Raw genomic sequence first — 13161 nt, 5'->3', positions numbered from 1 at the left:
ACAGCACCACTGCCTGAGGAGGGCGAAGAAGCAACCTGGGCGTACGATATACCGGTATCATCGTACCTTTACACGAGAGAAAAAGTCGACTTTTCCCCGTTAGCGGACTGCAGGAAAAAGGCAACTCGACAGGAGAAAAATAAAAGAAAAAAATCTTGTTGGGATATCAAGTCAACGATTTGTCGTTAGCATGAAGACATTTCTCAACATCTCGATGACAGATCTAGTTTTCTCTCCCCCCCCTCCTTCTGCAAGCTGCACATCCTTCCTGCTTATTAAATCCCGTGACATGAACCATAACCCGCCCCCACCCTCCCCGACGAGTGTTCGATGAGTCCTTGAGTGCTGCCTTTGTACACCCACCCCCCCAAGGCGGCCTGCGCATGCGCGCCTTACAAGGCGCTGGTAGAGGAACTGTGCACACTGGTGGCCTTCCCGCAGCTGAACAAAATCATCGGGTTTTGGCCAAAAGGTAATCTCTATAGACCGTGTCACCACAGCAAAGGGGTTATGCATTTTTTTTATTATTATCTTTCGTTATCATCAAATTTAACTTGGCTCGTTAACCAGTGTTAACGGCTCATACTAGATGTATTTAACAATGCACTTCGAATAATATAACTTCCACAGAAAACTGGCGTTAGTATTCATAATCATTGCACAGGTTGAAGCCCTCTTTATTCATTTATTTTTTCTGACTGTATACTGTGTAATATGTATATATATATATATATATATATATATATATATATATATATATATATATGTGTGTGTGTGTGTGTGTGTGTGTGTGTGTGTGTGTGTGTGTGTGTGTGTGTGTGTGTGTGTGTGTGTTACGTTATACAATGTATTCCACTCTCCCCATTATCCTGCCGCTATGTGTTGCTTTTTCTCGGTTACCTGATTCCATATGTTTATTTATGTATTAATTTATTTGATTTATATAATCATTCACTTGTTTTTCTATTCATTATTTGTTTCGTCCCTCCGTTATCCCCCTCAATCTGTCATATTACCACCCTTGGGAGGTAACATAACCCCAACTTTTGACACCAATGCTTAGGTGAAGAGGGTGCCAACTTGTGAAGAGAGGGTGGATGACATTGTCAAGTCGAAGGGATGGTGGACAATTCACACAAGTGATCCCTTAGAGAATGAGAACAACAACAATGACATTAATAATTGATACAAATGAAAACGATGATAATAATTGTGACGGTAATGAATTACTATTACTGTTCTTGTCCCTGTTATTACCCCATTACCAATATAAACCCATTCGTTACCGTGACGCTATGTGTAGCTGAAACAAGCACCAGACGATTTTATTCAGCTGTGGTCCGTGTCTCTACCTAAACAGAGTTCAACTGAAAAAAAAAAATGGATGCCAAGTGTCCATCCTTTAACTGAATAAGAGTGCATAGCGTCTGTCACATCAACTACCATCACATCACAACATCACCCACTACCAATTCACTCCCATCCCGTCTGTTATACCCACGGGCCGCCTGTTGTCTGCCTACGCCTGTCTGAGCCATCGATTCAGGGCAGGAGCGTAGACAAGGGCGGTGCCTCTTCAGGAGTACTGGGCAAGTGGGCTGGGCGGGTCGCCGCCGTCGAGTTAGCGGGTGTAGGTAGCGACCGTGTTCTAGAACAAGGATACAAGGACAGAGGTGGTGGCAACCAACTACCCATCAACCAACCCACACAGACGGACGGATGGACAGACAGACAGACAGATGGACGGGGTTTCACTCCCGCCAGCGCCCACAGTCGCCCTGTTGGCCTGGTTGGGGGCAGGGTGGGGGGGCACGCCCTGGCAGGCAGCGACAGCAGCAGCAGAAGGCACTTGAGGCTGCCTCACTTATATTATCCACTGGGTGTTCTGTTCTGCTCTACTTCTTTCAGAGCACTGCTTATTTATTTATTTGTTTGTTTATCCATTTATTCAGTTATTTGTTTTATGTATTCATTTATCAATTTGTGAGCTGCGTGTGTCACAGAATTACCTATAGGCCGGGCCATATATGACCTCTCTGCTTTCATCCGGGAGGGTAATAGCTGTCGATCACGAGCCCATCACATGACCCAAGACTGTGTTGGACCACACACACATTATATATGAATTTAAAGTTCAATATTATGATTAGGTGGTAAAAGACAGGACCCCATGAGTGTTGCTCATTTCCTATATACTAAAATTAGGAAATGCATGCGCGCGCACACACGCACACACACACATACGACTCTTGGCGCAGTGGTTAGAGTTCCCGGCCGCCACTACGGCGGCCCGGGTTCGAATTCCGCCTAGGGCTGAAATAATTTCAGTATCGCTACGCTACGAGTCGTTACTCCGACTCTCATGGGCTGGGAGTTGGGCGTGTGTGTGCGTGTAAGGTCACAGCATTACCCATGGATCGGTCATATATGAGCTCTCTTTTAGGAGGGAAATAGCTGTCGATCACGAGTCGAACACCTGATCCAAAGACCATGGTGAATCACACAGATAACATTATGAACTTAAGCCCCAGTCACGACCAGTTTCCGACCTGTTTCCGAAGACCACCTTCGACGGTGGCATTTTCTCATGGTTATCCCCTGGCTATTTCATTTCCATCTTCATGACGGAGGGGGAGATTCATTCCAATTGCATCATTGTCTTGAATTCTTTTCATAAACAGAGGAACAGCACAAATCAGCTTGGTCGCCGGTGGTCGGAAACAGGTCGTAGGCTTGGCGTGACTGGGCCCATTATGAAACTCTCCTCCGGAGAGGTAATACCTGCCGATCACGGGCCTAGTTACCCAGTGATCCGAGATCATGACGCGTAACACTATCTTGAACAGAAGCAACGGTTTCTTCACTTACCTTGAGCAAACTGTCTATTTCCAACGAAGAGACGTTGGAACGATCGGAGGTGTCCGAGGAGGGAGGAGGCGGGAAGCCATCAGGACTCGCCGAATCTTTCACTGCGAAGTTCGAAAAAAAAGGAAGAAAAAGAAAAAAAGTGGGGTTAGTACGGACACTCTGGACCAAGATGCACATCTGGGACATATTTTGCCACCGACAAAGTTCAAAGCCAAAAACATGTGTCATTAGCGAATTATGAAACAAAACCAAAGGAAAAAATGTAGTGACGACAATGCGCAGAACAGTATACTCGTATTAATATATGATGTCAAGTATTCAATGGTGATATGATTACAGTTGATTAGGTATCTTTCTATAACATATTTTCTTATGTACTGATCATGTGCATCTAATTTAAGAAAAAGAAAAAGTTATCTCTGTAGGATCCTAACTGCAGGTTTCATAACATCGCTAGGGGATTTTGCTATAAAGTGTCTCCAGCTAAGCTGTATCGTCTAAATTTTCATCCATGTTTGAAGGCTGTCACTAAGACCGTGCTACATCTAAAGACTGAGAAGAATAACGACTTTGGCCGCAGCTAATGTATTTCATTTCTATCATTGGACTTATGGAAGACAACCATTAACTAATATGGGAGCCTCTTGTGGTAGTTCTAACATACTGCCGTGTCTACCGAGGGATTTCAAGGCTACAGAAGACATGGTGTGGGTAGATCGGGGAAGAGAGTGATTATTGGGGAGATGGGGGATTTCCATAGTACTCGTGTGTGCCAAAAATCACAGACCGTGGCAACTGTACAAACAATTATGGGAAGGCAAGGGAAACGCGCGACTTTGGAAGCGTCTTAGGATTCGTAATTCGTAATCTTGAGGAAGACGCAAGTCAAATACGGTCGAGCAGTGTTATTCTCACAATAAAATAACTTCTAAAGTCCCATGTTTCACTTCCCTTACCCTGCCAATGGTAACATTGTTGACAAAAAAAAAAAAAAAAAAAAAAAAAAAAAAAAAAAAAAAAAATTGTTGCACGCGTCGGGGGACACACATATTCGAAACGGTTAGAGTCGAACACGGATAAATGATCACACTTCATAAGTACAACTAGTAAAGTATGGCTGGTGCTGTATCTATTAATTATTAGTGTTGTGTCAAGATACAATCCGATGGAGACTTCGTTATAAATGTTTACTTGGATGCTAGTATAGAATTGTGTGAAACATGTAAGGTTCTCAGTGATTTGCCATTGTAAGTAACAACAGTGAACACTTGATTTGTTGTACGTACACGATTACCCATAAAAGTGATGTGATACTCTGAGAGGGCAAGTCAGCTTAGTCAATCCGTCCACAATATAAGGAAGCCAGTACATTTCTGTACGCAATAACCATCACTTTTGTTCTTGGGGGTAATATCACCCCGAAGAGGCGGAATCGTGGAAAAGAGATTCAAGGAGGGTAATAGCAGAACAGAGGGATAGTAGATGCTAGGTGATTAGCATTCTCTTTTTGGGTGGAGATCAGTCTTGAGTCATAAAAAAAAGTTGCGTACTCTGGTCCGTAGGGGGTGCCCACGTACCTCGTCTTTCTCGTGGAGGGTGGGGCTTCGAATAATTAACATGCAAACATGTTTCCATCACTTTACTGAGTGTCTATATATGCGAATTCCCGGGTTATATACTCCAAAGTCAAAAGAGTGTGGTTGACTACTTGTAAACGTGATACGAACTGAAATAAACTGAACATTTGCAAGGACGTTCAAGGCAAGGAGATCGTTATCGGCGTGTGAACAAATATTAACATGCGTTTGTATTCGATTTTGTGATTATTATGAATATGAACGTAATGTAGCACTACGGAAGTGTTATCTAAACGTAGTTCTACGAACGTATTAACTAAATGTAGAAATACGGAAGTATCATCTACAATCCTAGTCTCTGGAACCGTGGTCTTCAACGTGGGCGGTGAGCGACATCAAGTGGGCGATTAATGACCCAAGGACAGTTGGCAGATATAACAGGAAATGTTAAAAGTATATGTTTGTTTTATTTCAGCTTTTATCTTCAGGTGATAATATCGAAAATTATCGATAGAGGTTTTAGCAAAGCCCTACGGGCAGCGACGAAAGCAATTACAAATCTGTTCTCCATGACGTCAGTCTCGTAGGAAGGATCACCACCGCTTGGAGGAATGTGTGTGAACGCGCGCGGCCGTCGTTGGTTTCAAACAGGGAAACGAGAACGTCTATGCGAAAAAGAAAACGGCATTAATACATATACATATTAATACATATATATTAATACATATACATATTAACACATATATATTAATGCATATACATATTAATACATATATATTAATACATATACATATTAATACATATACGAGTATACGCATTCGCCCGTATACAAACAAAAACCTTTGAAACCCTGGTTTCTGTTCCTCTTACACAGCGAAACCTACACCGTTCCCACATCTGCGTACGCATCGCTCTTGGTTCCAACCTCTCGGCTCCACTTCGTGGCTCCAAGTAACCCGCCGCCTGGCCCTGGACTTGGAGACGGGAATATCTTATTTCCTGCCCACTCACTCAATCCGTACGTTCGCAGTGTTTCTATGCACAAGTGCCCCTCACACATATACACACACCTGTACGTTTATCCATCATTTCCAGGTATGTCCATGTCTACGATCATGTACATAACTATGCGCATGTTTGCATGTAACCCCTTTATCCTTCGCTTACCCATGTTCATCTTCCTTCTTCTGTTTATTCACTCGCTTCCTCTCCTGTATCATCTTCACTTCCCCCTGATCTCTGCCTCCTCCAGGCTTATTCCGTTCCTCTCCACTCTGCACTCCTCTTCCATTTCATTTTGGGTCTTCTTCTGATCCCCTCTTTCCTTCAACCACTTACCGTATTTGCCGGCGTATAAGACGCGCTTTTATAGTTATGTATCAACATTGCCTAACGTCTAATGCGATCGTATTACGGATGCACAGAATCACACATTTCCCCTACAAAACCACTTTAAAATATCTTTCAAATACGGTACTTCAAACTTTTTTTTAACCAGTATTCCCTTTCCCTATTCTCTCCAAATATCCAAACCATTTAATCGAAACTCTGCCCATTTTCTTACCCACATTTCCTACCTACATTTTCCAAGTGTATCTCAATTTTTATATTCTATCTATTCTTCTCTCCGTTTACATACCTCATGCATTCTATTTCCATTTTTTTTTTTTGCGTAGTGCTACCCCAAGCCTCCACAGCTTACTCTCACACAGCAGTAATAAACCTGCTACGTTCTTCACCATTTCCACTTTGATGGAAAATCCTCCCCCCGCCAAGAGCCCTTTTTATCAGTAAGTCTGTGTACCCTACGTTTCTCTCCTCCATCCTTAGTGAGGTACATCAGCAAATACCTAAATGTTTCTACTACTTCCAACTTCAATATCCAATTGTCTCGATTCTCATCTCTTTACATCTGTTGATATTCAATCCTAGCTTCATCACTTTTTATGTGCCCCCTAAGGCTGATACCAGTTTATGCACTTTGTAACCACACACTTAGAATACACACCCACGCATCACCATGATGCACGCCCTTCATGTGTTCACGCACGGGAAAGGATCCTATCACACACTGACCTCAAGATGGGTACATGATCAGGGCAGATGCCTGATTTCATCAATCACCCACGTAAGCACTATACTCTCTGCGATGATATACATAGATGCGTGACTCAACATCAAACAAAACCACACACCTTTATTAATAAGATGTAATTCACAGCCACGTCTTAGACAATGATGCAATGCACAATAACTATATTGTAATTGAAACCTGGCACCTCATATAACTAAAAGTGCCAGTTCAGCAGTTTGGCTTGCGAAGCATCAGGCCGGTTGCAGGACCAATCAGTGTGGCGAGAGAGAGCCTACGGGGTACTAGTGTGTAAAGTGGTTGTATACAGAAGGTACTAAAGGCACTTGGATGTTTCTTTAACCGGCACGGAGACATCAGACTGGCGGCAGCGGTAACCGCGCCACCCCGTCCTCCGTTGCCAATTCCCGCGCGAACACCCTTCCCTCAAAATCACACCATTCTTCTTTGCTACCTCATTCTACTCTATGATTACTCCAGGTTTTTGTTCTAGCCAAAGTCACACAGTTTGATTCAGCCGCGGGACCCCCCCACCAACCCCCTCCAGTAAAAATAAAATAAAGATCCATGGTGACATATTGCACATCTGCCCTGAATCCTACCTCCACCTTCAATCATTTCATCTTGTTCCCGAACACCCTTACGCATGACTCTCTCCACTCCCCTTCATCTGTGCTTTTCACAACTCACACCCTATCCATTTCCATTAACTTCGGCATTGCTTCTCAATCCAGTCATACGTTTTCTTCAGATCCATGAACGTCATGTAAATGTCATCCCACCATTCTTGCATTTTCACTTGTACATACACATATATATATATATATATATATATATATATATATATACACACACACACACACACACACACACACGAGGCGTGTTTTTTAAGTATGTACCGTTTTAAAATTCCGCCGTTATGGCGCTGCGGTCGGCACTTGGCGCATGCGCGTTGTGTACCGCTATCTTTTGGCTAGCCACAGCCGCCATTACGGAATCATCTGACCGTGTTTAAGTTTGTTTGTGAGTATTTGAAATGCCTCCTCCGATTGAGAATGCCGCCGACTGTGAAATACGCGCTGATGGGATGGTGCGGAAATGGGTGAGAGCTTTTAAAGATGGCCGTACTGCCGCCGACTGTGAAATACGCGCTGATGGGATGGTGCGGAAATGGGTGAGAGCTTTTAAAGATGGCCGTACAAATGTGCATGATGAGGAACGAAGTGGACGACCTTCGTTCCTCATCATGCACATTTGTACGGCCATCTTTAAAAGCTCTCACTCATTTCCGCACCATCCCATCACTCATAATGTTTTCTCCATACACTTCACTGATCTGACGATGAATTTCAGCCGCTTTCACGTCTTTAGCAGTAAGAAAACGAATCACAGCGCGTATTTCACAGTCGGCGGCATTCTCAATTGGAGGAGGCGTTTCAAATGCTCACAAACTTAAACACGGTAAGGTGATTCCGTAATGGCGGCTGTGGCTAGCCAAGAGATAGCGGTACACAACGCGCATGCGCCAAGTCCCGACCGCAGCGCCACAACGGCGGAATTTCAAAACGGTACTTACTTTAAAAAACACGCGTCGTGTGTATGTGTTTGTATGTATATATATATATATATATATGTATATATATATGTATACATATATATATATATGTATATATATATACATATATATAGACAATAAGTTGTATTAAACTTCTTTCTAATGTTCTTAATTTTTCTGATTGTAGAAGAATTGAAAACATCAGAAAGAAGATTAATAAATGCCTGAATGTTGTTGTGTTCAACTCATTGTATATTAGTGAGAATCTGCGCCCAAAACAAACACACACACAGACAATATTTATATATATATATATATATATATATATATATATATATATATATTATATATATATATATATATATATATATATATATATATTATATGGCCCGTTTTCAGGAACAATGAATAGAACTCAACTAACAATGATATATATACTATTAATCATCATCACACTTTGACTGACAAACCACCAATAAACCTAGAATACATTAGCTATTGTGGAGGCTCCATTTACTTAGAAGGAGACAACAGAAACTCCCCACGGAGCGAGCAACTGACGTCGGACAGGACGATGCAGAGTGAGGAGATGAATCCGCAGAGTAAACGGCCGCTCCACAATGGGCTGATTCTAGTCAGTGTTGGGAGTTCGCTTTAGAAGAAACGACTTCAGTTATAATCTTTCGTTTTTCGAATCTCCAAATTTCACATTATTTGTGTCACGTAATGAGAAGCTGAATGACAAAGTAAGAAAAGTTAAACCTAGTGTGAAGCGGGTGCATGGGAAGAACGGTTCGTGGGTTGATATTAAACAGCACACATTCAGTATTTCTTGAGTAAACTGGGCGAACACATTTGTTCGTGGGAATCTCATTATAACTTTATATCACGGAGGCATCGTTTTCACGGTTTATAGTTAAATCACCGTAATTAAAACCAAAACTAGCCTTCACGCAGTCGAAAGGTCGTCTACTTCTGTCCTTCGGATGGATGAATTTGTCCATCGACTCGCCCTTTCCGTGCCAAGCAAGTCGACGGTAATTATGGCATTGAATTAAAAGGAGGAGAGGTTATTTTCTTTACAAGCTAAAAAAAAATGTACCGCTTGGAGTTTTTACAGTGAAGGACACCCTGAATGACGTCACAGAATGGAGAGGGAAACCGCAGTATTCGAATGCAGCAAGGGGGAATCCAACCTCCTGTCGAACTTGAGAAGACCTTATCGTCAGGAGATCGGGTGATCGGACCCTCATGATTCATGGTGAGGAGAGTAGGGGATGGACGCCCTGCAGTTTCATAATACTGTAATGCTGATTTCAGTTCTGCTCCCAGGAAGTGAGGGAGGAGGGTGAGAGGGGACTCTCAGCTCTCAACGGTTCAGATCGTTGATAGCTAGGTGATGTGAGTCAATGCTACTACAGCCTTGCGGGACGGAGTCGATGAATAAACATTTGGCGCTCACGTGAACGCCACCTTACTAAAGGATTTAGTAAGGTCAACGTAACCATTTATGAGGTGAGCAAAATTTATGAAGCCAGTATTAGAGAGTCGTGACAATTATAAAACACGAGGGAAACATCAGTATGGAATTGTACAACTGCATCAATATTTACCGTTGGATTACACATGTGAATCGTGTACATGGTGTCAAATACACACACAAAAAAAAAAGAAAATCAACAATGGATCAAAAGCACGGCAGGGACATCAATATTAACTCCTTAAACATTGACATACTAACATTTTATTCTGACAAACCCTTACTGATATCTACCATGCGAGGGGCAATCTCCTGTAAAAGAACATGGTGATATATCAAGACTTTAATCAGTCGGGGTCCGCTCCTTAACTGAACGAAAATGTCTTGAGTCAGACAGAAAGCCATAAGGCAAGAGTCATGGGCTTACTTATCGCAAAGGTGTCGCTATGATCGTGTGCTATATAGCCCTCAAAACTGTCTACGAAGACGTCAACTGCCAAACAAGCATCGGTAAAGTTGTGAATTACATTACGAACATTCAATAAGAATACATGTGCATGAGAATAGCTAGAATGTGTTTTTAAGAAAATCAAGTTCGTATGTCTATCGAAACCGTGTGTAAAACTGAGTGCCCGGAATACCCAGCCGTCTGAGGTCCATCTGGGGCTGAGGTTTCCAATGAAAGTGTAAGGCATCATGCCAAATGATGAACATATCTGTGCAAAGTGTGTCAAACCGGTGCAACGAAACATATTGAGGTGCCCATGAAAGTATAAACTGCACTGGTACCACGCTTTTAAGACTAGGATTGCATTCCAAGGTAATCCGGGAATCACAACACTAGCCAGATTACACAGACAATATGGACAATGATGGTGTTCCTAATACTGCACCATGAACTGGTTTCATTATTTCCAATTTCCGTGGGGGTGAATACGGTTGATGTGATAAACTAATAACCAGTTTTAGTAGTGCCTGCGTGTCTTACCATAGGTTTAGGACTCTAGTTAGCTCCAGTAGTGGTCATAAATGAGAAAACGTTTTTTGTAGCAAAAAAGCAATATGAAGTGGTTCTGCTTCCAGCGACTCCGCAGGTTGAAGCTACCAAATGAATATACAAGTCGACTGCGTCAGCACAAGGGGCTATAGGATCTAATTGGATCTGCTCGGGTCTAATCCTCTGTAGAAGGGGGTTCCCTAGGATAAACAAAATCACCTAACAATAGACAGACTAGATATTTGAGTTGACTGTGGCAATGAAAGGGGTGGTTTTAAGAACAGGGGAATATTCTGAGGGAATTATGTGGATAAAGGTAACTGTGATAGAAAAGGAAGGGCAGTGAAGAAATTTTTAAGGGTGGTAAGAGCAAGAAAATTTAGTGATGGTGACGGGTGGAATTAAAGGACGGCAGTAACAACAATACGTGGTAATCTGCGACTAAGTTGGCAGGTTGTGGTGGTGGTGGTGGTGGTGGTGGTGTATGCATGGACAGTATGGCTACATATCTGCGTATGGCTACACACTCGAGCTGTTCCTACGTGAACTGTCCAAGAAGGTTCGACCTGAGTCTCCACGTTGTGCCAGGGTTGCTTTGGAGGTGTGCAGGCAAAGAGAACAGGCTGGGTGCGAAAAAGTACGAGGATGACCTCCCCATCTCTGTTCTCGAACGGCCGAAGAGCTTTGGTTACCTTTGAGTCGAGCAGTGGTGGGGTGGCACGGGACGGGAGAGGGTTTCCATTCTTGGGAAGGATCGCGGGCGGCGAAGGAACAGAGAGTGGCATGGCATGGAACGACGGTCGACTTCATAGGTGGCGGAGACTGTGACAGCGGCACCGGAGAGCTCCTTCCTTCGGCAACTCCACGAGCTGGCAAATCAGCTTTCGTGCCTTCCACCCTACTCTCGTGGTCTTCCGTGCGTCCACTTCCTGCCAAAGTGCTCCTTCCGCGATGATGCACGTTCTTTCGAAAGCTCAGTTTACGCAGTGTGAAAGGAGGAGGTACACATGCGGCCATGCCAGGCAAGGCATGCAGGACAGTCATATTACGGAGCCGTTTATTTTGCAGCGCCCTTAGATGTGCTACACGGCACAAGGGACACGCGCATGAGCTCCGGCCAATGCCGTGAACGTTCTTCGGATCAGGGTGCTGTTTCTCTTTCTCCCATGCAGTACATTCACTGTCATCATCATCATCATCATTATTCCATAGCCGACCTAACCCATTCAGACAGCCTTCGTTCCTGTTCCCTTCATCTTTAGAATCTATGGACTCGTACCTCGGAAGTTTCTCTTGTAGTGAGACAAAGTTCAGCGTATTTTCTTTCTTCCCTGTGGGACTAAGAAGAAGAGAGACGTGCATTGGTACAACCACAGCCTTTTCGCGCCTGCCTGCCCCAGACACATCGCCACTGCTCGTCGGTAAACAAACCATCCGACTTGATACTGAAGGGGACAATGGTGACTTTGCCATAGACCTGAGAGAATTTATGTCTGTTGATGAGGTATTAACTATAGAGTTTCTTTGTGTGGATACAGCATGTTGGGGTGAACTAGTATATTTACTTTGTTGTAAACTTGATGTCGGCACTGATGGAGGCGTTGTGGGTCTGGTATTATTTGCTGAGACGGAGTCAGTTGTGCTTGTGCAATGCGTACTCACAGATGAATTAGCGTTAGCAGTGGTCATGGTATTTAAGGCCCAAGTTTTTACAGTGGTGGTCACAGAGGACGGATGAAGACAGAGAGAAAGGATGTTTTTGGTAGCATCACCATCGTCCCCGCTGGCGCCAGCACATCCTTCGCACCCTCCACAATGAGCAACAATGGTCTGGTTTGTGTGTAACGACATGTGCACCACGACCAGATTGGCTGGTTCTCGGACCACCGGGGATGACATCACGGGGTGTTTGTCACTGGACCACGATTTGCTGCTGCTGCTGCTGTCGTTACCCTCGGCTTTCAGATCATCTGAGAAACAGTACGTGAGGCAAGGCAGGTGGACACCGGCGGCCGGGGAGGAAGAAAGGGAAGGTGAAGAGGAAAGGTAGGGCGAAGGTTTCGATGCTATGATGGGTAATGCTCTGATTGCGGATCTAGGGCTTGACTCCGGTGTTGGTTTAGGGATTGGCTTGGGTGTCACTGCTTTGGGTGTCGCGTTGGTTGCAAAGTGCGATCCATATTCAAATGTCTGCTGCTGTGTCCATTTGGGGCTTGGTCGAGGGGATGACTTGGGCGTACTCTGTGGTGGCGTTGAATTTCTTGTTGTGGATGTGAAGAAAGAACTGGGTTTACCAGCTGGTGTTGCTCTAGCAATGTGTAATGACGGGGAATATGCATACGTATGTGGTATAGAAGAATGAAAAGATCTGGCGTTCGTTGTGCATGAAGCAACTGCCGATGGTAATGTCAGTGGCCGCGTGATGGCGGCATTATGTGAATATATCACACCAACCTTGGTGTCAGAATTGACAACACTACCCCTTGCAACAGGAGCATTGCAAACTGCGGAGGTGGTGGCAATAGTAGTAGTGGTAGTAATAGTTGTAGCAGTAGTAGCACTAACGGTGGTAATAACATCCGTAGTTGGGAT

At 43.8% G+C, this 13161-nt stretch overlaps 1 protein-coding gene across 8 annotated transcripts in view; it reads right to left on the bottom strand.

Moving 5' to 3' along the window:
- sif (guanine nucleotide exchange factor still life) overlaps positions 1-13161 on the bottom strand; it is a 544491-nt gene that overhangs the window by 175255 nt on the left and 356075 nt on the right. For all 8 annotated transcript variants that reach the window (XM_076204845.1, XM_076204847.1, XM_076204849.1 and 5 more), the window contains one exon: positions 2869-2969. In XM_076204845.1, the coding sequence (XP_076060960.1) occupies positions 2869-2969 (101 nt within the window). The remainder of the gene's footprint in view (positions 1-2868; positions 2970-13161) is intronic.

The sequence above is a fragment of the Oratosquilla oratoria genome, chromosome 21 (genome assembly GCF_046742065.1).
Source record: "Oratosquilla oratoria isolate Oo_2021 chromosome 21, ASM4674206v1, whole genome shotgun sequence".
Lineage (NCBI taxonomy): Eukaryota > Metazoa > Arthropoda > Malacostraca > Stomatopoda > Squillidae > Oratosquilla > Oratosquilla oratoria.
This window is presented reverse-complemented; position numbering and strand designations above follow the sequence as displayed.